The sequence below is a fragment of the Populus euphratica genome, unplaced genomic scaffold (assembly GCF_000495115.2).
Source record: "Populus euphratica unplaced genomic scaffold, PopEup_1.0 scaffold428.1, whole genome shotgun sequence".
NCBI classification, from domain to species: Eukaryota; Viridiplantae; Streptophyta; class Magnoliopsida; order Malpighiales; family Salicaceae; genus Populus; species Populus euphratica.
In genome coordinates, this window is record NW_011500315.1 from 138,782 (window position 1) to 165,871 (window position 27,090).

The 27,090-nt window shown below is 32.2% G+C and overlaps 3 protein-coding genes and 1 long non-coding RNA gene across 9 annotated transcripts in view; 2 read left to right on the forward strand and 2 right to left on the reverse strand.

The window, feature by feature from the left end:
• Nucleotides 1-2,514: 2,514 nt before the first annotated feature.
• Nucleotides 2,515-5,734, reverse strand: LOC105113561 (uncharacterized). Of its 4 annotated transcripts, none has more exons than XR_839988.1 (3): nt 5,649-5,734; nt 4,995-5,429; nt 2,515-3,010 (listed from the first exon to the last, which is right to left on the reverse strand). It is a non-coding gene; the product is annotated as an uncharacterized LOC105113561 (long non-coding RNA). The 4 variants fall into 4 exon arrangements; XR_839987.1 differs by having other exon boundaries at nt 4,995-5,484; nt 5,649-5,728; XR_839989.1 differs by having other exon boundaries at nt 4,995-5,488; nt 5,649-5,727.
• A 3,522-nt stretch (nt 5,735-9,256) lies between these two features.
• LOC105113564 (ARM repeat superfamily protein) lies at nt 9,257-11,944 on the forward strand. 2 transcript variants are annotated; one of them, XM_011009783.1, is made up of 3 exons: nt 9,257-9,669; nt 10,697-10,974; nt 11,141-11,944. In XM_011009783.1, exons 1-3 carry the CDS (start codon nt 9,356-9,358, stop codon nt 11,686-11,688), a joined length of 1,140 nt encoding a protein of 379 aa, XP_011008085.1. In that variant the 5' UTR covers nt 9,257-9,355; the 3' UTR covers nt 11,689-11,944. The 2 variants fall into 2 exon arrangements, with proteins under 2 accessions (XP_011008085.1, XP_011008083.1); XM_011009781.1 differs by having other exon boundaries at nt 9,259-9,669; nt 10,697-10,862; nt 11,029-11,944.
• A 3,712-nt stretch (nt 11,945-15,656) lies between these two features.
• Nucleotides 15,657-17,844, forward strand: LOC105113563 (calcium ion-binding protein). Its single transcript, XM_011009780.1, has one exon. The coding sequence runs from the start codon at nt 15,880-15,882 to the stop codon at nt 17,611-17,613; it is 1,734 nt and encodes a 577-aa protein (XP_011008082.1). The 5' UTR covers nt 15,657-15,879; the 3' UTR covers nt 17,614-17,844.
• Nucleotides 17,845-19,054: 1,210 nt separating this feature from the next.
• RNEE/G (RNAse E/G-like protein) overlaps nt 19,055-27,090 on the reverse strand; it is a 9,817-nt gene continuing 1,781 nt past the window's right edge. For both annotated transcript variants that reach the window (XM_011009778.1, XM_011009779.1), the window contains 10 exons: nt 26,041-27,090; nt 25,524-25,841; nt 25,371-25,412; nt 24,697-24,821; nt 22,573-22,720; nt 21,950-22,022; nt 20,952-21,064; nt 20,540-20,659; nt 20,217-20,372; nt 19,055-19,539 (listed from right to left, as the gene is read on the reverse strand). In XM_011009778.1, coding sequence (XP_011008080.1) covers nt 19,360-19,539; nt 20,217-20,372; nt 20,540-20,659; nt 20,952-21,064; nt 21,950-22,022; nt 22,573-22,720; nt 24,697-24,821; nt 25,371-25,412; nt 25,524-25,841; nt 26,041-27,090 — 2,325 coding nt within the window. In that variant the 3' untranslated portion in view covers nt 19,055-19,359. The remainder of the gene's footprint in view (nt 19,540-20,216; nt 20,373-20,539; nt 20,660-20,951; nt 21,065-21,949; nt 22,023-22,572; nt 22,721-24,696; nt 24,822-25,370; nt 25,413-25,523; nt 25,842-26,040) is intronic.

Genomic DNA, 27,090 nt, shown 5'->3' on the forward strand with positions numbered 1-27,090 from the left:
TCAAACTGATCATTATTGCTCTGTCAAATATTTTGACAACTCCTATATCATTCTACTATTATATATGAAAGATATGTTGATTGCAGGATCTAGCATTTAAGAGATTGACAAGTTGAAACAACAGTTATCAAAATAGTTTAAAATGAAGGATCTGGGAGTTGCTAAACCAATACTTGGTATGAGAATCATTAGAGATAAAGACGAGTATAGTAAAAGCTTTCACAAATATAGTATGTCAAGAAGGTTCTTAGCAGGTTTAGTATGGATAATGCTAAACTAATAAGTATACCTCTAGAGAATCATTTCAAGCTCAACAAAGACCAGTCACCAAAAACTGAGCTAGAATGTGGATATATGAATAAGATTTCATATGCCTCAGCCATTGGCTCTTTGATGTATGCTATGGTCTGTATCAGACCAGACATTACCCATGCAGTAGGAGTTGTAAGTCAATATATGAGCAATCCTGGAAAGCAGCATTAGGAAGCAATAAAATGGATCATGAGGTACTTAAAAGGTTCCTTAAAGACTTGTCTTACCTTCACAGCTAGTGGTTGAAACTTGAAGATTTTATAAACGCTGATTTAGCAAGAGATATTGATAGTACAAAGAGCACTACATGATATGTATATACTTTAGGAGACACTACTGTCTCTTGGAGTTCTACCTTGTAAAAGATCATCTCTCTTTTAACAACAAAAGCTGAATATATTGCAATCTCAGAATCTGCAAAAGAGATCGTATGGTTGCAGAGTTTCCTGAAAGAATTAGATAAGATGAATGGAAAAGATACTATATATAGTGACAGTTAGAGTGCAATCTTCATTGCAATCTTCATTGCTAAGAATCCAGCATTTCACTCTACGACTAAATATATTTAAATCAAATACCTCTTCATCCGACAATTGCTAAACAATGAGCAATTAATGCTAGAAAAGGTTTGTGGAAGCAATAATCTAGCTGACATGTTAACCAAAGGAGTTACACTTAATAAACTGAAGTTGTATAAAACTTAGGTTGATTTTCACGAATAAAAGATAATTTCATTGTTTGTCTCCAAGTGGGAGATTATTAGTATCATGGAGACAAACAATACCCCACCTTTACTATATGCTTAGTAGGAACATCTAATCTCTCACTTAGCACAAAATAGAGGCATAAATGGTGGCAAATATTTTGCCATGATTTATGGCTATGATTTCTTGCCCTTATCTTTGTTTGTAATTAAACACATTGAAGAGCCAAGGAAAGTAGCATAGAATATAGAGAGAGTGAAGAAGATTGAGAGAGCTTGAGTAAGGGTGAGTCAAGAGTTTTTTTTTCTTCTTTTTGTTTGTATTACTTATTTAATTGATTAAACAAGAGATATTGATAGTACAAAGAGCATTACATGATATGTATATACTTTAGGAGACATTACTGTCTCCTGGAGTTCTACCTTGTAAAAGATCATCTCTCTTTTAACAACAAAAGCTGAATATATTGCAGTCTCAGAATCTGCAAAAGAGATCGTATGGTTGCAGAGTTTCCTGAAAGAATTAGATAAGATGAATGGAAAAGATACTATATATAGTGACAGTTAGAGTGCAATCTTCATTGCAATCTTCATTGCTAAGAATCCAGCATTTCACTCTACGACTAAATATATTTAGATCAAATACCTCTTCATCCAACAATTGCTAAACAATGAGCAATTAATGCTAGAAAAGGTTTGTGGAAGCAATAATCTAGCTGACATGTTAACCAAAGGAGTTACACTTAATAAACTGAAGTTGTATAAAACTTAGGTTGATTTTCACGAATAAAAGATAATTTCATTGTTTGTCTCCAAGTGGGAGATTATTAGTATCATGGAGACAAACAATACCCCACCTTTACTATATGCTTAGTAGGAACATCTAATCTCTCACTTAGCACAAAATAGAGGCATAAATGGTGGCAAATATTTTGCCATGATTTATGGCTATGATTTCTTGCCCTTATCTTTGTTTGTAATTAAACACATTGAAGAGCCAAGGAAAGTAGCATAGAATATAGAGAGAGTGAAGAAGATTGAGAGAGCTTGAGTAAGGATGAGTAGAGAAGAGTTTTTTTCTTCTTCTCTTTGTTTGTATTACTTATTTAATTGATTAATACAAACCAGTAGCTCTGTGGAGTAAACAAGTTGTTGAACCATGTAAATTTATGTGTGTTTGATTTTTGCAATGTCCTAACAAAATATCCTTCTCATTATTTAGATAAATTGTTGAAACATGTAAATTTGAGAAAATCATGATTCCAGGATAGAAGTTTTTACTTGTTCCTCGTCATACTGTGAAGAAGCTTCGATGAAAGATTAGACAACCAAGCAAAGAATTATCATCTGTTGACATGGTCCCACATCAAAATATCGATGTTCCAAACAGTTCATTCTTCTCACAGAGTGATATTACTGTTTCAAAAGGCTTGAAAAGATCCTGCAAAAGTGTTTTAAGGTAGGAAACCAGTGTTAAAAAGCATGTAAGTTTCGCATGCTTTGATGTCAAGCACAAGGCAATAGATTATTCCATAAATTCAAAGAAGAAAGGCAATAAGGTGGAGGACAGTTCTTTAAAGAGCTCTAATAATGTTTCTCAATTTCATGGGCGAAAAAGGCAACCATGAAATTTTGCTGTATGGCAGCCATCACTTACCATGATCAGCTAAAGCTAAGCTGAATGATTGAATAATTAATAATGACGGTATTCTGATCTACACTGGAACATCTCACACTAATCCTTACATCTCCCTCCTCTAATTAATTTCAGAAATACTACAAATTATTTCATGTAATTGTAAACTCTAAAACAATATTACAATTCACAATGATCATCTTCTACATGTGTATGCCTGTATTTGTTCATGATGGAAGTCATTTATGGTTCAATTTTTTCCGATCTGCCATCTTACCAAGTTGTTCATCAGCTCATAGCAATTCTACCATTATTCCCTCTTCCATGCATCTCCGCACAAATACCAACAATCTACATATCTAATAGCAGTCATTAAACACCACAATGACTTACATCCCATTTGTCGGCACACCACACTTTTTCAAAAAAAAGAATGATATTTTTTTTATTCAAATCCCATTTGTTGGCACACCACACTTTTTAAAAAAAAAAGAATGATATTTTTTTTATTCAAGTTATTTTTTAATATTTTTTTGATCATTTTGATTTACTAATATAAAAAAAAATAAAAAAAATAAAAAAAATACTATTTTAATATATTTCCAAACAAAAAATATTTTGACAAATAATTGTTATCACAATACCAAACATTACCTCTTAAGCTATTAGATTTAGACTATACAAGTTTATTAGAAAATCAAGACATCGCAAGGGTGGCTAGGAAATCGAGGAAAGTGATTTTTTATCCTAAAATCTATTTTCAACTATTTTTTTTATGCTCTAAAGACCCAAACAAATATATTTATAGGCTCGAATCAATAAAAAAATAAATCAAACATCAATTCAAATTCAAAAAATTAAACATCAACTCAAAAAAATCCTCTCATCGAATGAAACTAATTGACACTAACATTGATGCTTTTAAGGATGAAATGTATTGGTGCAAATTGATGAAATTAGTGCAAAGTGATAATTTTCTCTTGTTAATAGAAATCTAATGATTTTCTCTTTTCTCTCTCAAACCAAGAACTAAAAATTGAGAAAAAAAAGTTTTGGACTGAAATGAGACTCTAAAAAACAAAAAGGACTATAATAGAAGAAAAGTAAAAATAAAGGGGGTCAAAAGGAACTTTATCATGCTAATTTTAGATTTATCACGTCAATTTGCTACTTTTTACACTTTGATCCTACAGCTTTTAATTATTTTTTTCTAAAATAAATCATATGAAATTAGTTACTAATTTGATAATAAAAGAATCCGTAATTAGAAAAAAAATTGAGAATAAAAAAATTATAGAATTTTGTTCTTTTTCCTCGAATCTTTTAGTTTTTGTTATAATAACTATTACGTGCTACATTATGGATTGGAAGAAAAACAATTTGAATGTGAAAACAAATTTCTAAATTGCGAAAAACTCTTTGATAATGTTATCAAACCCAATTCAATAAGTCAATTTTAAAACCTCTTAACTTGACTATTTATCTAGCTTAGGCTTCCAGTCAAATTATCTAAAAGTTGTTCTAAAGTAGTCAAATCGACTTAGTCAGTTCAAAAACGATCCAGATAATCAATAAAATTATGGTTTGACTTAAAAAAATCAAGATCATATTGTTTTTTTTTTTTTAAATATTAAAACAACAACATATTAGATTAATTTGATTCTAATGAATTTAATAACTTTATTTTTTTATGAAACTATTTTTTATTTAATTATATGATAAAAAATAAACACCTAAAAAATCAAGCATTAACCCAACGCTAGGACATTTGTTCGAAACCACATCAACTTTATAAAAAGAAAATCAAAATAAATTATGAAACTAAATTCTTAACATGTTTTTTTTTTAAATTGAGAAACAAAAGGATAATATTTATATTTTATAAAATAAATTCAGAAATATATGAACTAATAAATAAAGAAAATTGTTAACAATAATTAATTATTAAATTAAAAAATTAATCTTCATATTAAAAATAACAAATAGATGCACATGAAAGTATTTTACACTAATTATCCTTTTTGCATTTTATCTTAACGGTTAATTGTTGTGGCTAATAACAAAATATTTTATTTTTATAAAACTGTTATATAAATACAACTAATTCATATAAAACAATTCAAGATAAATTAATATAATCGCTTTGATGTTATATAAATACAACTAATTCAAGATAAATTAATATAATCGCTTTGAAATATCATGGAATTAAAAATAAAATAAAAAAATGATGACAAAGCACACAGAAGACTCTGCTAAGAGAAACGAGCAAGGTTGTCAAAAAAAAAAATGGTCATACATGTATGGTAGGCTTTTTGAACGTGAAATTGAGAGGCAGCGGACCTGTAAAAGCAGAAGGCGAAGAGCAATCTATTCTAAGCTGGAATTCCACAGCAAGAATTGTAAGGCGATTCACATGGAAACTGCTGGAAACGAAACCAAAAGCTCAGGCTACTCCTCTAGAACCTGCTATGAACAAAAACACAGAGAGAGCCTCCTGACATGGTGAAAGCTGACTCCAATGAAATCCACAGCCTGTACTGCATCTGAAGGCAAGGAGAAAAAAAATGTAATCATAGCGTAGAAAGAAGAACAGCACTCAAGACTGCATAAGAATGATAAACTGAAAAGACAACAATCAAAGGACTTCCATGGCTACAAAGCAGCAATTCAAATCAACTTATCTACCTGGAGTTCGTTCAATCATGAATGAATGAATGACAGAGAGGAAGAGCAACAGACGCGACACGGATCGCCTAGAAAATCTGTCAAATCTGGCTGGAGACAGACCCAAACGAACACGAAATCAAATGCAAAGCAAGAGAAATATCGCCTGCCTTGTAAATAGAAGAGGCAATTAAGAAAACATGCATTGGACAATGTATTAGATGCTTAATTATGGAACGAAATCGAATTAGTAACTAAAAAACCCCAACCAAAACCCTAAAATCAGTAAAAACAAAGAACAAAATGAAAATGAAAATTTAGAAAAATCACCTGGCTACCGATCATGCTTGCAACTCTCCTCAACTGAATGCAATGTCACGAGCCGGAAGAAGTCAAGGATTGATCGTTGAGTAATGATTTATTTTTCATAATGTATGAATTGTTTTAAAAATATTTTTTATTTAAAAATATATTAAAATAATATTTATTGAAAAAAATAATTTTTACATTATAGTAGTAAAACATCTAAAAACACACACAAAAAATAATTTAAAACTAAAATACACTTAAATATTTTCAAAAAACACAACTAAATCAATACACCAAGCAATAAGACCTTCTAAAAAAAAAAAGTTTTGAAGCAACACGTGATAAATATGGGCTGAAACAGTTCGATGGCAGTAACAGTCATAACTTTAGAAAGAAAAGGGCACGTGATAGAAATTTAATTGGTTAAAACTTAGTTACAACTACTAGTAGTTAGTTATTTAGTTGGAACAATTAGTAAATTTCATTGTAAATAAGCCATGGTACTAGAAAATTCAAAATCAAACAATAAAACAATCAATTATTGCAGTCAATTCACTATGATCTCTCTTTCTCTCAAATTCTTCTATTTTTTCTTTGATTTCTTCAATGTAATCTGTTTGCCAAGAAGGTCTTTGACAAATAGGTATCATAGCCAACTTTTCATAGCCATAAAAAGGTTAATATTACTCAACAATCAACAATGATAAAAAAATAACAGAATTAAAGTGGTCATAAAATATATGACGTTGAACGATGAGTCATTTTTCTAGATCAATGAGGTTTTGATTGGGATTAATTATAAAATTATGATTTGAAAAGGTTTAAGAGTCGTTATCCAATAATATAATTATTAGAAAATTTATTGGCATACAAGAGTTTTGATAAAAAAAACTAATTGTGCATGAGAAAATACATCACTCATAAAGCATCTTATCTATAAGAAGTCGCATTAATGATTGATTTTTTTTCAAAGTCATTTTCATATTCGTTGATCTATCTAAGATTTAAGAAAAATTATTCTCAATACAAAGTCCCTATCTTATGGATTTGAGGTAGATTCTCATCAGTAAGTAGATTTCTTTCTCTGTGAGTTCAAGATAAATTTCTCTCATTGAGAAGGTTTCTCCCTTCTCAGACTAAAATATAACCATTCTAAAATCTAAATTTTAATAGTATTTTTATTTTTATTTTATATTTTAATACCTGGAGATATACTTTACAATGTAGCTTTATAACCTTAAATATTAAAGTCTATAATTATTTCCTAACATTTAATTTAATACTAGAAATATGCATTACATTGTAAAATTTAAACTCCAAATATTAATTAAACAAATTAATTTTTATGGTGTTTTTGAAATTGTATCCACCCTAACGCATTATGTTGTAAAAAGCAGGTATATTTACTACGAGGTCAATATCTTATAATGTAAATTAGCTCAAATATTAAATAAAATGGTTGAAAAACATGCGAGGGGTCCACAAATAATTTAAAGCGATCATTGAATTTTTTTTTTTGAAAATCATTTGGGGTTTGTTTGCTAATAGGTCATAAATATAAATGCATAATTAGGGCTAATAACGTGTTTTCTAAACATGTCATAAAAGAAAAAAAAATGATTTTTTTTTACCAAATTGAGATAGTATAAACAAGACCTTAAAGTTTTACGAGCCATCCTAGCCACGTGGGTTGGGCTTGGTTGGCTTAGCCCACAAATAAGAAAACAAGGCTTCAAACCGATGAAAACCGATCAAATAAGCCAAAAACATATTTGTTTTTTATAAATTTCAAGTTGAAATGGATTAAAGACATTGGGACATGTACAATCATTGTGCAAGCAAAATTTTAAGGTTGGATCATCATAACAAACAACCAATTGTCATGATTATTTGAGTTTGTGAAAAATATAAATAAGAATCAAAGATCAAATGCCAAGATTTCAATGTTTTTAAACCTCTAGCATCCTTAATTAATGATCAATAAGCTTATATGTATATGTAAGAACCAACAATTAATTAAAATGACATAAAAATTATGGATCCAAAGCAATCTTCTTTAGATGAATGCTAAACTAGAATATGCTAAAATCTAGAAAATGCACCAAAACCCAAAATAAAGGCTATATTATATATATATATATATATATATATATATAAACACACATACGCACGCTTAAGTCTTTGGAAATAACAATAAACATATAATCTTTAAAATGCATAGAGAATCCTTAATTAATGATCAATAAGCTTATATGTATGTATAAGAACCAACAATTGATTAAAATGACATTGAAATCATGGATCCAAAACAATTTTCTTTATATGAATGCTAAATTTAGAAACCTAGAATCTGCTAAAATCTAGAAAATGCACCAAAACCCAAAATAAAGGCTATATATATGTGTATATATATATATATAGACACACGCACATACACACACGCTTAAGTCTTTGAAAATAACAATAAACATATAATCCTTAAAATGCATAGGCTTCAAAACCTATAATGTATTGCTTACATATAAACATGCATATGTATTATTTTTATTAATCTAAAAGCTTATTAAACATACAAAAAAAAATTAAAATAATTTATATGAATTTCCAAAACTAAACTCATTAATATAATATATTTTTAAACTCTTCAATTTAAAGAAATTAAATTAAAACTTAAAAACATATAAAAAAAAGATAGGCTAAGCACACAAGTCTGGATTGCCCAGCATGTTTGGTCTATTAAAAATCAAACCAAATGTGCGGGCATAATAATCCAAACCTGCATGCTTAAGCCTTTTTTGTTTTAAAAATAGACAATATATCATTCGAAATGGTAAAGAACATGTCGCCTACTAGTTTTATCTTAGCCATCTTATATGGGTGAATTCTCCTTTATTTTTTAGATACAAAAAATCATTTCCAAGCATTTTATTTTCCTTTAAAAACACTTGGAAAACATGTCATAGAGCTCAATAAATCCTTATCTAACTTTAAAACAACATTTAATTAGTTAAAAAAACCAAAAATTTCTCATAATTAAAAAAACCAAAAACATCTATTTTTTCTAACAAGATAAGAAGTAAAAAAATATATCATTGGAATTCTTCTTATGAAATAAAACTTATTGATATAAAAAATATCTATTTCTATTATTGAAATATGATCAAATAATAAATATCTCATTTTTTTTATTTTCTAACAACTCCTTCTCTCTTCTCTAATGCATTAATAGAAACACAAACAACATGAAACTTTATAACAAAATGTAAAACTTTAAAAAACAATGATGAAAAAGAATAAAAAACTTGGGAAATTGAAGTAATTGAAAACATGCATTATGTATAGTTAAAAAAAAGAGGGACTGAATTTTTGTTTTAGAATCAATTTTAATCCCTAAAGTTTTAATTAATAAAAATTAGTTTTTGGTTTTATCAAATTAAACATCAAACTAACAATATTTTTTTGACATTACAAAAAAAAAACTCATGATCTTTTTAACTAGAATAAATTATCAAATTCAATTTTAAATAAATTGAAGAAAAAAAGTGACATAAAGAATTTAAAGGAGTTAAAAAAAAGAAGAAGCAAGGTCTGAATCCAACGCTTCTTCTCGTGCTACAGTGTACTACAGGTCGTTTCAGACAAGACCAAAACCTTAATTAACGAAAAGGATAAACAAAAACCAAGAAAAAGAAACCTCTCCTCCATCAGAGTCACAGACAATAACAACAATGGGCGAAGAAGAGGAAGAAGAGGAGACAACAGTAAAAGTATCGAGTAACCAAGAAGAAGAGGCATGGAACCTGAGGAAGCAAACCCAGATAGTAGAATTATCAGAGAGACTCATGAGTGGAGATCTCAAAACCCAAATAGAAGCAGCCAGAGACATAAGGAAGCTCGTCAGGAAATCATCTGCAAAGACTCGCACCAAACTTGCAGCTGCTGGGGTTATTCAGCCTCTCATTTTTATGCTTCTCTCTCCCAACTTTGATGCCCGCCATGCCTCTCTTCTTGCTCTCCTCAATCTCGCTGTTAGAAATGAACGGTATCTCGTTTCTTTCTCTCTCTTACCCTTTTCCTTGTTTCTTTTGTCGTGTTATTTATTCCTTTTTTCCATTAAAGTCAGGGCCTTTCCTTTCCTTACTTTTAATTTTTGTAAATGATTGTTAATTTTAGTGACAACTATTGATAGATGAAGAAATGAAAGAATCAAAGGTGAAAGCGATCCTTGATATATCTATTGTTGTAGTCGTGAGTTTTGAAGCTAGTGAAAGAATTGAATGTCTTAAGTGATTAGTTGCGTTGGGGTCTTATGATGGGAAAACAAAAAATAAAGCAAGTTTTTTGAGGTCCAAAATGGAGAAAATTGGAAGATTTTAGCGATTTAAATACCTTTTCCTTTCGGTTGTGTTCTTTAATATACTAATTACTGTGTGTGGGGATGGAATTCCAGTGGAGAGGGCTTTATTGGTTCTTTTAAATGGTGGTTTTCGTTGAGGATTGGTAGTGGTTGAAGATCAGTTCTTTTCAGACTTAAATTGTTCACTCATTTGAGTCTCAATGCCTCAACTTTTTTTTTTAAATCACTTTACCATTTGCTTCTGGACCAAGAGAGCAATGTTTTAGTCCAGTTCTTTGATCACAAGGTGAACTGGGTTCGGTTACACACTTACATAACGAGTTTGGTCATGATAGTTCTGGTTTGGTATGCAGATCTCAGTTTTAATGTTCTTGTCATATCCTTTTAACTACAGCAGTAGCCTTCTGGCATCAGGAAGGAAGTACCCTTTTCTCCTTTCCACCATTGAACTAAGTACCTGTTTTCTGGTCAAAGAAATTTTGGGTCAGTCATGGTAAGCTGTGACAGAATATTACATCTGCAGATTATAATTGGATGTTTTCGTGATTTCTTTCTCTATTTTTCTTTCATGTGATAGTTCCTTACTTTGGGAAATGCATGTCCTTCCTTATTCATTCTGTCTTCATTGACTGGTGTGCTATACTTCAGAAGACATTTAGATATGCAGTCATTGTATCCCATTTCATTCCTTTTTATATGTTTTGTATACCAGAAATAAGGTGAAGATAGTGACAGCTGGTGCTGTCCCCCCGCTTGTGGAACTTCTCAGGTTGCAGAATGGTAGGTTAAGGGAATTAGCTGCTGCTTCCATTTTGACACTGTCGGCGGCTGAACCTAACAAACCAATCATTGCAGCTTCTGGAGCTGCCCCCCTTCTGGTTCAGATCCTCAGCTCTGGCAGTGTTCAAGGGAAAGTTGATGCTGTCACAGTCCTACACAATCTCTCCTCCTGTGCTGAGAATAGACATCCTATTATGGATGGGAAAGCAGGTTCCCCTCTCATCAACCTCCTCAAAGAATGCAAAAAATATTCAAAGTTTGCTGGTTCAGATCCTCAGCTCTGGGAGTGTTCAAGGGAAAGTTGATGCTGTCACAGTCCTACACAATCTCTCCTCCTGTGCTGAGAATAGACATCCTATTATGGATGGTAAAGCAGTTTCCCCTCTCATCAACCTCCTCAAAGAATGCAAAAAATATTCAAAGTTTGCTGAGAAAGCTACAGCCCTGCTTGAAATCCTCTCAAACTCTGAAGAAGGACGAATTGCCATCACAGACTCAGATGGCGGGATTTTAACGTTAGTAGAAACTGTTGAAGATGGATCACTTGTTAGTACAGAACATGCTGTTGGAGCTTTGCTCTCTTTGTGCCAGAGCTGCCGAGAAAAGTATCGGGAACTAATTCTTAAAGAGGGTGCAATCCCAGGTCTTCTGCGACTGACAGTGGAGGGGACCTCTAAAGCTCAAGATAGAGCTCGTACTCTGTTGGACTTGCTCAGAGATACACCTCAGGAGAAGAGATTGTCATCGTCAGTGTTGGAGAGAATTGTCTACAACATTGCTACACGAGTTGATGGCTCAGATAAAGCTGCTGAAACTGCCAAGAGGTTGCTACAAGACATGGTTCAAAGAAGTATGGAGCTCAGCATGAACAGCATCCAGCATAGGGCCGCATCATGTACACCTTCAAAGATTCCATCTAAGTAAATTGGTTCAAATCGGAAATTTGAAAGTAACACAGGTCAGAGTTTTAATCTGAATCTTTATTTAGTTTGGCCAGTTAAAACTCTTGTGCCCATCTTGTATCGCCATAGAAGAAAGTTGGAATGAACAGAGTAATACAATGAGTTAGAATTGACTAGGCTGAGCTACTCTTTTGAAGTGAAATTGTGACCTCAACAGTGTGTTGTATATCGCGAGCAAGATCATGTATATATGAAAATCTCTATTTTTCTATGTTGCATGTACATTTCCTCTCAATGATCATTTAGGAGATGTAGCACAAAGTACTGTTGATCCAATACTTTGTTAGCAAAATAGTTGTGGTGGGACTTCAAATTAAACTCTGCAGTTGCAAGCTGTGTGATTTTGCAAGGGCAGTAACATGAGGGCTTTTTACGGATCAAGTTGTGTGCTTGGCTTAAAGCTTAGCAAAAAAACCTGAGGTGAGTTGTGAAGTCTTTCTTTCTAGGAGACGACTGCTTGCATTGCCCAATGCACATTGAGGATCACAAAGAGCAGAGATTGGGCACTTCTTTTCTGCTGACAGGACATGTAAATAAGAGGGGGGGTAAAAAAAACCTCTTCATAACCTTGTTGAAAATTAGAAAATAATAAGGGGGGGGGGGGGGGTTAAAAAAACCTCTTCATAACCTTGTTGAAAATTAGAAAATAATAATAATAATAATAATAATAATAATAATTATTATTATTATTATAGAAAAAAACATTTTCCTCACATTAAGCTTTTGTCATGATGTTAGCTCTAAATATTATATTAGATGTGATGAACACATTAATATTGGTTAGCATATATCCACTTAAATACTTTATTGTGAGAAAAAAAGAAGATCAAACATACATATTGAACAGAATTAAAAATTAAAAACTCAATTAATTAAAAATTATATCAGTTTAAGCACTCATAATCGTTTTACAGGATGGGATGGTTGGATTGTATCAACCTTTTTTTTTTTTGAATTGTTAAGTTCATATTTTTTTAAATAATAGTTATATTTTTTAAAAAAATTTAGAATATTTCAAAGAAATTTTTGCAATTTATCTATATTTTTTCTCCTTTTATATATTTTATATAAATAAATTGTATTCGTATGATGTATTTATAAAAGTAAGATTTATTTGTTCTTGGGAAGAAGGAATAATATCAAAAGATAAAATAAATAAATTAAAAAAATAGGGGTTATATAATTGCATATATATTTGTTAATAAACTTTTCATTTTTAGTATTTAGTCAACACTAATAACAATTTATTGATTTTTAAATTCAATTTTTTATTTGTAAATAATATATTTGTATGTCTTAATTAAAAAAAATGATATTTAAAAACATACTTACAACATTAATAGGTTTTTTATTATATTTAAAATTAATTTATAATTTCATTGAGGACATAATGAAAAGATAAAATAATTATTATATTTCAAAGCTTTATTGTTGGTAAATTCCTTGTATTTTTAAGGAGTATTTGAAAATGTAATAGTCATTGATTTTTAAAGTATTTTTTATTTTAAAAATATTAAAATAATAATATTATTATTTTTTAAAATATATTTTTAATAATCTAAATATATAAAAAATAATTTTAAACAAAAATAAATAAAATTTGTCAAGCATATGTTCGGAACACAATAACAAAAATTGCTTAACACCTTTTGTTTTGCCCCTTAGAATCTTTCAAAAGGAGGTGAGAGTAATTTGATTTTGTACGAGGTAGTAATATAACTTTATTGTTCCCCTAACTATCACATAATAATTTTAATAAGAAGAAATGCCCGTACGTTGCTGTAGATTTATAAAATAAATATATTTAATAATATTATAATTATAAATTAAAACTAGATAAGTTAAAAAAATAAAAGGTATGATATAGTCAATGTTTTATAATAGAAAAAAAGTTTTGTTGGTAATAAAAAATTTAGAAACTGAACAAAATAATTTATAATAATCAATGGTATTTTGTGAGAAAAGATATAGTATTTTCTCCATATGATTTAACTTTTTTGTTAATAAAAAAAATTATAAAACTAAATTTTATATCAATTTAATATTAAAAAAACCAACAAAGATAATTTTGAAAGAAAAAAATCCATAAGGAAAAACGTTGTAGCACTTGACAATGTTTTGTGAGGAAAACTATAGTGTTTTTTCAATAAAATCGACAAAAATAATTATAGAAAAAATCATAAAAAAACTATTTAGACAAATACTGTAGCAATTTACCGTGTTTTGTAAGAAAAACTATAATGTTTTCCCCATATGATTTAGTTTTCTTGTAATTATAATTCTTAATTAATTCGATATTAAAAAAAATTAACAAAGATAATTTTGGAAAAAATTATATAAGAAAACACTGTAATAATTTACAGTGTTTTAAAGAATCAAATTACAAAGCTAAATTCTCAATAAGCTCAATATCAAAAAATAAAATCAACAGAGATAATTTTAGAAAAAAAAAAGGAAAAAAAAACTATGTTGGAAACACTGTAACAATTCACAGTGTTTTGTAATGAAAGCTACAGCATTGCCCCATGTGATTTAGCCTTATTTGTAATGACTTGTAATTGTAATTCTCAACCAGTTTAATACTAAAAAAATAAAATTAACAAAGATAATTTTAAAAAAATCATAAAAAAAACATGTTAAGAGATACTGTAGTAATCCATAGTGTTTTATGAGAAAAATCACAATACTTTTCTCATAAGATTAAGTTTTATTAGAAAGTTAAATTCTAGTCAGTTTAATATTAAAAGAATAAAATTGATAAAGATAATTTTAAAAAACTATTACAAAAAAACATAAAAGAAATTAGAAAAAAACCATATGGGAAAAAACACTCTGGCAATTCACAGCAATTCACAGTAATTTACGAGGAAAGTTACAATGCTTTTCTTATTATAACTATAATTTTTAATTAGTTTAATATTAAAAAATAAAATTAAAAAAGATAATTTTATAGAAAATCATTAAAAAAAAATCATGTGAAGAAACACTATAATAATCAATAATATTTAAAAAAATTACAAAACTAAATTCTCAAATAGCTCAATATTAAAAATAAAATAAAATAAATAATTTTAAAAAATAAAAAAATTATAGGAGAACACCATAGTAATCTATGGTATTTTACAGAAAAAATTACAAAATAATTTTTTTTAACTATCTCAGTATTAAAAAGTAAAATATAATTTAAAAAATAAAAAAAAAGAAAAGTTGAAAAAAATTAAAATTAATTTTGGAAAAATTAAAAAATAAATAAAAAATTAAAAGATTAAAAAAAAGAGTAAATATATATAAAAAAAGAAATGTATTATAAATTATTGTTGTAATCCTTTTGACGTTGATATACATTAGTATGAATCATCCATATCTTTTAATTTATTTCTTAATTTTTTAATAGTCTAACAATTAATTGTAAATGATAGGATACTATTTATTGTGATAAAAAAAAAATTGGTATGATAATTAAAAGGATTCATTTATTTTTTGAATTCAAATAAATTAATTAAAGACGGTAGAGAAAAACCTAAGAAATGGGGTGGTTTTACGGCTTTGCCATTGTCGGTGGTTGTCTTCTTCTCTCTCCACTCTATGCTCGTGTAGATGTACAAGTAAATAAATAAATAAATAATAAACTTCTGGAGACTCCAAACACGTCGATCAATGATCCACGTGGAAACATCATAGGCTGATACGATACGACGACTTTTCCATCGCCCCCACTACTTCTTTAAAATGGTTAATTTATTTATTTCTTAAGAAAAAATAATCTCATGCTTTAAATTTATTTATTTACCGTTGGGAGTAAATTTTATTCATTTTTTTTATTTTAAATTATTTTTTTAATCATTTAATACATAAAATATAAAAAATAAATTTTAAAAAATAATAAAAAATATTATTTTAAAAAACAATAAGCATCGCAAACACCTTAGCTCCTTAAAATCATTGGGGTGAGTTTATTATTATACTTAGATTTAGAGTTAGATCTCACTTTCCGTTTCCTTCTTCTTCTTCTTCTTTACATTGCATTGATGTGGTAGATCTACGCCCCATCTGTCTTTTTTCACTCTCCATTTCTTCTTCTTCGTCTACTACTAGTACTAGTAGCAAGCACCTAGCTGTTAAGATTATTTTTAGTTAAAAAACAGGAAAAAAAATGTTGGGTCGATCGACGTTATCAAGAAGTGGAAGCTTCAGACCAGAAAACATAGGACAAAATGCTTTAGCCATGATAGGAAATCTCTGCTTCACTTTATTTGTTGTCGGGGTTCTCATTTTCACCATCATCGCCGCTACTTACGAGCCTGAGGACCCTTTGTTTCACCCTTCTACAAAGATCACTAGTTTCCTCACTTCCAATTCCAACGCCACCTTCAAATCTGACGACACTGTTGTCAGAACTGGGGAGGATTTCATGGCCCCAAATCAGACTGCTTTTTCCAATTTCATCAACATTACTGATGTTGACACCACCCCCAGCATTGCTAGTGTTAATGCTGATGATGATAATGTTAATCCTGATGGTGCCGCTACGACGGCTTCGGAGACCTGTGAAGGTCCCTTGGACTGTAGGGATCCTGAATTGTTTCATATGTTGATGAAAAGGGTGATTGAGGAGTTTAAGGATATACATTTTTATCGGTTTGGGAAGCCTGTTTCTGGGTCTAATGATTCTACTTGTGATATGGGTTGGAGGTTTAGGCCCAAGGAAGGCAAAACTGCTGCTTTTTATAAGGATTATAGGCGATTTGTTATAGCTAGGTCGGAGAATTGTACGCTTAGTGTTGTGGGGATTGGGGACTATCATTCGGGTGTGAATGCTAGGAAGAAGAAGAAGAATCAGAAACCTGGGTTTGAGAAAACACCAGGTAAACAAGAAGCGGGACAGCCCTTGTTGCCCGTTGTTGGGGAGACTGTGAATGACGCGCTTCCGGTGGTTGAGTCGGAGAATTCGTTTAGTCGCGGGAAGTATTTGCTTTATAATGGTGGAGGTGATAGATGTAAGAGTATGAATCATTACCTGTGGAGTTTCTTGTGTGCCTTGGGTGAAGCACAGTATCTGAATCGGACACTGGTTATGGATCTGTCTCTTTGTTTGAATTGGATGTACTCTTCTTCAAATCAGGATGAGGAAGCAAAAGATTTTAGGTTTTATTTTGATTTTGAGCATTTGAGGGAAGCTGCATCGGTTTTGGACCAGTCTCAGTTTTGGGATGATTGGGGTAAATGGCATAGAAAAGACCGGTTGAGTCTTCATCTCGTCGAGGATGTCAGGGTCACGCCTATGAAGCTTACAGCTGTAAAAGATACTTTGATCATGAGGAAGTTTGGATCTGTGGAACCTGATAATTACTGGTACAGAGTGTGTGAAGGAGAGACCGAGGCTGTCATTCAAAGGCCTTGGCATCTGATATGGAAATCAAGGAGGTTGATGGATATTGTGAGTACAATTGCCTCGAAATTGAACTGGGATTATGATGCTGTTCATATTGAGAGAGGGGAGAAAGCAAGGAACAAGGAGCTGTGGCCTAATCTTGCAGCAGATACCTCTCCCGACGCGCTTCTCTCAACCTTGGCTAACAAACTTGAAGACGGGAGGCACGTCTACATTGCGACAAATGAGCCTGACACATCCTTCTTTGACCCTTTAAAGGACAAGTATACTACCCATTTTCTCGATGAGTATAAGGATCTCTGGGATGAGAACAGCGAGTGGTATTCGGAGACGAAGGCCCTTAACAAAGGTGTTCCAGTTGAATTTGATGGGTATATGAGGATTTCTGTTGATACAGAAGTCTTCTTGAGAGGGAAAAAGCAGATCGAGACTTTCAATGATCTAACAAACGATTGCAAAGATGGTGTCAACACTTGCAGTGCTGCTGCCAGTTAATTGTTGGTATATCCACTTGTACTTTTAGCATCATCTTTGCTGCTTCGAGGACTCCAAAACCTTATTTATAGTTCTGGCACTTTATGAGATTTGTAGAATGTAGAACAATATAAGCTAGTAGTATCATCTGTGTCTCGTTACTTGTTTTTGTTTCATTCTACTATCTGTGAACAGTCATGTCATGTCTTCTCTCCTTGTCAAAGATAATATTTCCTATTTATTTTTTATTTATTTTTTGCTATTAGAGAATGGTTAAAATCCCATGGAATTGAGATTAAGCTTGTCCAAGATAATATTTGCTATTTATTTTTTGCTATTAGAGAATGGTTAGAATCCCACTTGGAGACATGTTTGCAATTGAGATTAGAGCTGCATTTTGTCAAATCTTGAATTTTTTTCTTCAAATTAATTTGTTTTAGTGTTTTTAGAACATATTGATGTGAAAAATAAATTTAAAAAATTATTATTTTAATATGTTTTTAAGTATAAAACATTTTAAAATGTGCAGTTCTCAAACATTCATAGTGATGTAATGAATGATACATTTCGATTCAGTGTTTTATATGGCTATTCAAGTAGACAAGAATCTGGAAGGTAATGTGGTTTTAAATGTGAGTTTTTCTTTGACTACATGTTAGTGGGTGTCATTTCTTGTAAGTCCAGCTGATCTCATGTTTGCTGATTGATAATTTTTCGAAACTCAAAATCATAGATACAGAAGAGACCAGATTCATATCAAATATTGCAGGGCAAAACCTTATTGTTTTGATATCTCTGATGGCTGTTGTCTTTAATCTCTTGACATGCCTCACGCCTGGGGAATCGAACCTAACAAATTTATTTGCTTCAATGGCTTCTGAACCAGGATTTGCGGCATGCAAGAAATAATAATCGGAGGACAACACTGATCCAAAAGTTTCGAAAAAGAAGAAAATATTCAGATAAACCCTTGCATTTGTCGATGCAGTACTCAACTCAATCATTGCTTTATTTGAAACTGCATGCTCGATTGGAATATGATAAAATACTTCTATGTTCTCCCAACAAGTTATGAATCAAAGTTGATGAAATTGTAAAGAATTTTGGCCTTTTCACGGCTGTCTTGTCTCGGATTGAAGTGTCTCGGCTGATCACCTCCTTTAATGTTTAAATGAGTAAATGTAAGAAGAAATGAAAGTACAACCAAGAAAAGCTTAGGAGAGTGAATATTATGTATACTTGCGTGTTCTTACATGGACTGGTGCTTATGTGGCCTTGAGTGTTTAGACATGCATACCTAGGTCATATGATCTTGCTTCCAAGAACGTAGAATTTTATGGAGAAATCATGGACGATAATTATTTTTTTTCTCTATTAGTTGTTGATGTCCTGTTGCGTCATTGTCCACATTGGGGAGGCAAAGGGGGGCATGCCAAGATGCATTGTCTCTGAGCATTAGCTGTTAGTGAACAGGAGAAAGCCTTTATTCGGTCGATGGAAACAAAACAATACTAGCTTCTAAATTTCTTTGGTTAATAATACATGAAACACAAGAGATAAAGATGTTCTTTGAACAAAATTGGTTGGAATTAAATAGTAAAATTAAAAGCAGATTGGAATCGGCCAGGAATTACCCTTAAACATATTATGTCCACCATCAGCCGAGAAGGACACCATAATGCTAGCATAAAATATGCCTCCCCCCCTTCTCTCTACATTATACAAAGAATTGCATGTTAGTACAGAATGGAAAGTCCGATGGGAGTCTCATTTGCGACCAGCCTTTCCCTTTTTCACAGGAACAAGTGTTACTTTCCCTCCGGATTTTTTAGCTCTTGCCTCTGCTTGCCGTAGCACTGATATAGCAACCTGTTGCTGATCTTTGTTTGCTTTGTCATCTGTGAAGTGCTTCACCTCAAATGCTCCTCTAGTAAAACCTCTAGCAACCTGACAAGTTGGCATTAGCATTCAGGATTTTTACGTTATTTGCAAAGATCAACCTCTGAGGTGCATTTACTCATGGCCTACAACAAAACCGGTAAACCTTTGTGGAAAAAAGAAAAGAAAAGAAGAATTCAAAACCACTGACTTTACATTTGAGAGAAGTTCCATCCTGCATTCAATCAGTATGTTGTTTTGCCCGCAGACATATATTCATTAAACTTGCAAAAGCGTTTTACGAATTACATTTGAAACCCCAAAACAGAACTTGATGAAGAAAGAGTTCTTTCATTCCACTGTGTCCTGGTTAATGTTCAGATATAGCTTGGCCATGGCCTCTTTTAGCACCATAATTTATGAGATTTTATATGGTTATATTGATCAGACATATATGTCTATCTCTTTCAAACAATTCAATTTCGTGAGGAAGTTGAAGATAGAAGGGCAACCCCATTTCCTAAAATTAAGAGATGAAACCAGAGGCCCAATGCTTGTTGTCTATTGTAAACAATGCTACAACGTAAGCAGAAACTCATTTTAATGCCAAGCAAATGGTCAGTGCAAAATTTTCAATAGTGTGTAGGAACTACTGAAAGTTTTCAAAGTGCAGAATACCCACAGATCTCACTCTTGTGAAAGTTTAGGAAAAGGAATATAGAAAAGTAATCCCTGATGAAGCATACCTTCAAAAGAATCCAAACTTTGAGGGAACTACTCAAGACTGCAAGCCTAGTCCTTTTTCCTGAAGTAAGGTAGTTACACATGTGATGGTCAACCCTCAATATAAACTTTGGCCAGGTCTTCGGGTTTTCATGGTCTGCCTTCTGGTCCATCGTTGCCTGGAGAAAAAAGTGATAACAGTGATAATAGCAATTAAAAGAATGGCTTTTTGTAGGTCTTAAACCATGGCACTCCCATGGTGCAACAAAGAGTTGCCACACCACACCCACAGAGCAATGGAGACTCAATAAGAAGAGTTTTATGCGATTCTAAAAGCTATACTTACAAGCAAACGGCAAATTTCTTGTTCAATCTTAGAAAAGGAGGTTTCCAAGGCTTCAACTCTGCCAGTCGCATGACAGCAAGTGCATGGTTCACTGATCATAAATGTCACACTGGGTCGAACCTGACCAACATAGTGCATTAACAGATGTAACTGTTAATATCAGTTGAACTAGGTCTAGCACTGAGCCAAGACATCATCAAATCCAAATAAATTATAGCGAGCTCAATTATCTTTGACAAGATAGTTTCTATATCAGTTGAAGTGGAATTCCTCATAAATAAAGATTTTTCTGTATATTTATAATATCAGAATTCTGCTCGATCTCAATGGGATGGAACAAGGCTCAGTTGTGTGTCTTTGATGCTGTTAACATGCCTTAGAGAAGATAACCATATACAGTAGCAGGACATACCCTCTTTCTTGTTATTTCCATCAGTCCATGATTTGACAATTCAGAAACCTTCACTGTTGACCGATCTCTCTCAACAGCTCTCTTCACTGCTTCATAAACTAGTCTCTTATTTGCTGCAAAGCATAGCCGGGAAAGAAAAAAAAAGGAATAGGTATTCACTTTGCATGATAATAACAGGAAGTAAGATATTTCTCCTAAACTTCCCATAGAGGACATTCGAATCTTTAAAGAAAGAGCAGATTGCAAATGTCTCACTTAAGCTCTTACAACAGCAACTCACACTAATCCTTATTATTGATGGCCTAAAATCTCCTATGTTGTAAATGCTATCGAACATAGTTCACAGCAAGCACAATGTTTCTTCTAAACTGTTCCTTTATTAAATATAATTGATTCACTCTAGCTGGAAATAGCTTATCAAGAGGTCAACATGTAATCTATCAGCAGTAACCCTTGCAAACTAATCTCATAAGCTCTGAAAAAGTTACCTGAGAACTTAGAATGAGATTCAAGTTCAGTATGGAGGTCATTGGACAACTCTTTCCTTTATTCTCATATGCTCTTTCACCAGTGTGTTCCCAGGTGAACTGAAGTGGGTGTTTTCAAGTGAACATTTGAATTAGATTAGTGTGAAAGCCCCGATCACTAGCTGAGCAAGCCAGTAACAATCGGGTATTTCCTTGGTTTTGATTTCTATATCACAGTGGTAATATATCAGAATTGGAAAAGTAACCATTTTCTCTATTAAAAATAGATGAAATATCTTAACTATCACAATCATCAACAACCGCAGAACTCCTATCTAACATGATGGAAGTGGTTTGTTTGCTCTTATAACAGCAGAAAGAAATACAATATGGTTTGAAAATCACAAATTGATATTGCAGATTTCAAGATAATCAACAAATTTGATATTGCAGGTCTAACCCCTGCATCTATTACCCTGGATCCTAAGATATTTGACATGCAAGGAACCAGATTACATGGATTCAACTTACATTCATCTTCCATATCGATGAAGTCTACTACAATGATACCACCAATATCTCTCAGCCGTAACTCCCTTGCAATCTGAAATGCATAATTTCTGTTAAAATACTACTTATGCAAGGGTTTACTGAACATATTATAGACAGCAGAATCAGATAGTTTATCCTAATAGAAAATCATCAAACTTTGCCCAAAGTCTTTCAAATCACACATGCCCATGTATACAAAAAACAGTTCATTTTTCCTTTCGACTCCCTCCAGTGGCAAATGCGAAAAATTCACTTATCATGCCATGTTAGTTTCTTGACTGTGTTTGCATCACTGATTAAGCAATGGAAAAGATAGTCATTTCTAAAAATTGATTTCGGTAATCACTATGATAAACGCAATTACCAGCAGAATTTCAAAACTAATTTGAATGGAATGGAAGAAACCAAAAGAGTAGTAACAGATCTTTGCACTTTTAAATAGAGAGAAATCAACTGATAAAATTGAACAACAGAAAGAATTTCTGGATCCATAATCAATTATGCCAGTACAAGTATAAATGCCAACGCAGAAACTAACCTGTTTGTACCAAACACAAAGATTATGTATATAAAGTGGGGGTCATTTTCAGTGTCTAACATACTTGTTTTGCAGCTGCAAGGTTGACATCTAGAATGGCTTTCTCTTGTGAAGTCCTTTGACGAAGCATTACATGTCCCCCATTCACATCAATTGAGACTAATGCCTCTGTTTGTTCAATCACCAAAGAACCTCCACTAGATAGTGGAACCCTGAAGAAAAGAGATGCAGTAGAGATCAAAAGCATCGGAAAGAGATGCAACGAAGCTCCATAGAAAAGGTAGGCCACGTAGATTTAAAACACCATATATAGAGGATTAGCCATTTTAGGTGAGTGGATTTGAAATGGCTACAAATAAGTGGTGCTACCCACTTAACAGGATCATGATTTTTCAAGTCATTACACATTTAGGCTTGTTGCAAAGATAACCATGAGAAACCCTCAACTTAAAAGAACCTGTCGAAAGAGAAGCGATTGAAGAATTAACAGAACCTTGACGTAGGGTGGCAAAAGTATCCATGATGGATTGGAACAATGGATTTACATTTTTTCCCTTTAAAAACATCATAAAGAACCGGCCTTTAGTCTTTTTACGGTGTTCATTTGTCATTCTAGAATTGTTTAGAGGTATATTAGTCTTTTCATAATTTTTACTTGATTGCCTTTGAAAAAAAAAACAATTAAACATAGTTTAGAAGCTTTTTTACTATTTCACTTTTTTAAGCACAATTTAATGACTTTATTGCCTTTAAAATAAAAATTCTCAAAGCTTGACTACAATGGCTTATTTGTCATTTCACAATGGTTTTTTCGTAATACTTATTTGGTCCTAGAGACAATGTGATGTTTTAATAAATTAAAAAAAAAAACCAAAACAATTGTTGACACATGCATCAATTGCTCGACACATACAAGCAACGCATGTGGCTGACTCTTGTAGTCTAAATCATTGTTCCACCATGTCATTTGATTCGTTTCAATGCTTTTTTCCTCTTTAGATGACACGTGTAGTCAACGGATATCTAGTTCAACGCCAACAACCTTTTCTTTTTTTCCTTCTTTTCTCTCTCTTCTTAGAAATCCATGCTTAACCCTACAAATTTGCAAATCAAACCTTCAAGTTTTTTTTTTTTTTGGATTTGGCCACTCCTTTTTTTTATTCCTATTTGTTTTATTTTAACTAATTTCTAAAATTATTTTTTTTTTCAATTTCATTCTCCTTCAATTTTCTAGTTTGTCAAATTTAATCCTTATTTTTTTTATCGTTGTTTTTTATTCGAGATAGTTTTTGAATTTGATTTTTTTTTTAATTTTACCCTTTATTTTTTTTCTTCCATATTTGATACTCATTCTTTTTATTGCTTTTTTTTATTTTTTGCTTTGGTAAATTTTTTAGATTAAATTTTTTTTTTTATTTCATCTTTCAATGTTAAATTGGTTGAAAATTCAACTTCTTAGTTGAACCCGGATCTACGATTTCACAGGTTGTGAATTTGAAAGATCAACTCAAGTTTAAAAGATTCGACTAGGATTGCTTGGTTTTTCATATTATTACATTAGAGTTGCCTTTTTTATATTATTAAATTAATTGAACTTATTATACTCAATTGATCCTAGTCTCGTATTTTTTTTTTTTACTTTTTTAGAAACCCTAGCATAGCATGAACTTTTTTCTTCACATGTTCGACAAGATTCGGCCCGACATGCGACATTGTGCCAACCATGGATATAAGTTTGCTCGAGTCAATTTTTTTTATCCTTTTTTTAAATTTAATTTTTTCCCGCTTTCAGCCTTCAATATTTGGTTCATTATAATTAAGCTTCCAAATTTCTTTCAATATGGATTAAATAGTTTTATCACGATCTCATATTCTAGATCATAGATTAACCATGTTTGGCCCGAGCCGATCCAATGTACCATTATCTCAATATTTTTTGAAAAAAAATATCATCCAATATATTAACATTTAAATATTTTAAATGCATTTCAGCTGGTGTGAATCTAATTTTTGACTTCATATCATCTTTATATTTTTTTTAAGGTTGAAAAAAAAAAAAAAGACCCGACCTACAGTATAGCAAGAGTAAGAAAACTAGATATGTCTAGGAGCCCTATTGGAACATACATTACCATGAACCAGCCACAAAAGACATGTGACCACATAAGTGACATCAATGAATACTCACCTTTTACTAAGGATATTATTGATCTCTTCTTCGATTTTGAATTCATCAAAAAGCGGAGTTCTTTTATCATACAACTCAACTCGTCCACAAAGATCAGGGGCAATTTCCTGGAGGTAGTTAGTAACCTGGGGAAAGAAAGCATACAAAAGTGACATTACATGTTTCAATGCAAAGAAGAAAAAGCTGTAACATGTATAATTAAATTTTCAGAAATTGGCTATATTATAGCATTCCAATAAGATAAAGATAGGAATGAAAGTAACTTGATAAAGTACTTTTCCTTGGCAATTGAAGCAAACTGATAAATGTTACATTTATCAATTAGATGCAAGCGAGTTTTAGCCAACTATAGCTGTTCGGAATTAACTCCACTTCTCAAATTCTCCTAAATATAGCGGTTAGAGAATAGAATATGAAATTAAACGATGGACATGTACCTATAAGCCCACAATTAATAAGAATCCTCCTTTGTTGAATATATTAGACCAAAAATTTCCACACCAAACATAATGCAAAACTATATCCATGCAAGAACAATCACGAGTGTCCAGGCATTCACCTCTTTCCCCATCAATTAGCAACACAGGGGAAAACAATAAGTAAAAGCATTTGTGTGCAGAGGCATGAGCAAGAGACTCATAGATTCCTAATTAGTAAGGAAATGGATGGCATACCTCATGATATGTCCTCGGAGAGTCCACCATCATTTTTCTAACCTGGAGATGAAGTATAATAAAGAATAGAATCATTGTGTAAAGTCTTGACACATAGTAAACCGTCATATAGAAGAATACAGGTGCAGGAGTCACAATAAGCAAGTACATTACCTTTTCACTAAAATAATCCTGGACAACAGAGAGTGTTTGACCCATTGCCCTGTGCAGTACAACAGGAATGGCCCCCTCCACACCTTCATCTTCAGCAAGAGCAGCAGATTTTGCATGTTCCATTATACTTTTCCAAGTTGAAAGCAAACCTTCCAAGTCCTTCTGCAATTCCTCAAATGAATGACCGGCAGCAACAGTTCTTACAGTTAGACCAAAACCTGGTGGCTGCAAAGTTTTTGCTATAACTTTGAGCCGTGTACGCTCAACTCCAGAAACTTTTTTGGAAACCCCAATTCTATCGCAACGTGTGATCAATATCTTCAATGCAGAGAAAATAGTTCAGGCAAGCAAACAGTACAGTGAGTTCAAAATATGACAGATTTTTTTTTTTTTATTGGGAGGGGGGTGAAATAAATAAAAGCACTTGATGATGAAAGTGGGGAGTGAAATAAATAAAAGCACTTAATGAAAAATAAATTTCATTGGGAGGGGGTGTGTTGTGCTAGGCAGAACATACCCAGAATCTGCTTCTTAGTTTTGGATAAGCAGTCACTGTTGGGCCTTTCGTACCCAATCCCTCCTTGACAACTTGAACAATAACTTTTGTGCCTTTACGAACTTGGGACCAGTTGTTTTCACTAGTTAATGTATGCTTAGCATCCTTTATATCTTGATGAGATACTGAAGGATAGTTAGGTTCTGTAGAACGGCTGGCAGTGTCACCTTCCAAATAGTGCTCCTTTCGATCGAGGAACTGCTCAAAATCAGCATCCACTTCACCATAATCAACTATACTGCCATTAACATTTTCCTTAACTTCTGAAACATCAAAGTCATCATCAACTTCATGCTCCTCGTGGTCATCATGCAGAAATGGTGCCAAATCACCATGAAAGACAAATTCTGAAACATCGTCAACATCATGTGATGTGTGTTCATTTTCGTGGGCAGCAGGATGCTCTTCAAAGGCTTTGAGCACAGAACCATTGACTTCTCCTTTCTTTTTCCTCTGACAAAATGGAGGGAATATGAATGGTTCCCTGTTTTGCTTTATGTCCATAAGAGAAGGTCTTGAGCTCCCAATATTTACAAATGCACCACCCATGTGGGGGACAAGTTTTGTGACCACCCCTATATACACACTATCACAGAGCACGGTGTTTTTCACTGGTTCCAGAAGTAATTCAACCAATTTCTCATCTTCCAATACAGCTATCCTTTGCATTGTACATATTGAGGAACTAATCAGTATGACAGTAGAAACTGAATCATCTTTCAAATTCAGATTACTCCCATTAGCAGACAACTTGTCTTTCACTTTTAAACCCTGATCATTAACCTTGAATTTCTTCAGACCATCTTCCACAGTGTCACTATTTTTTGACACATCTTGGGTCAATTTGTCCTTAAAGACAACAGAGTTAACAGGTGATTGGAGTAACCAGGGTTCCTCGAGAGGTTGGTCTCTTTCATGGAAAACTGAGTTTGGGCAATCATATGTTGCTGTTAGGCAATCCTCGTCGTTGTTGCGAGATTTATTGTTGACTTTGAGATCATTCAGGAATGC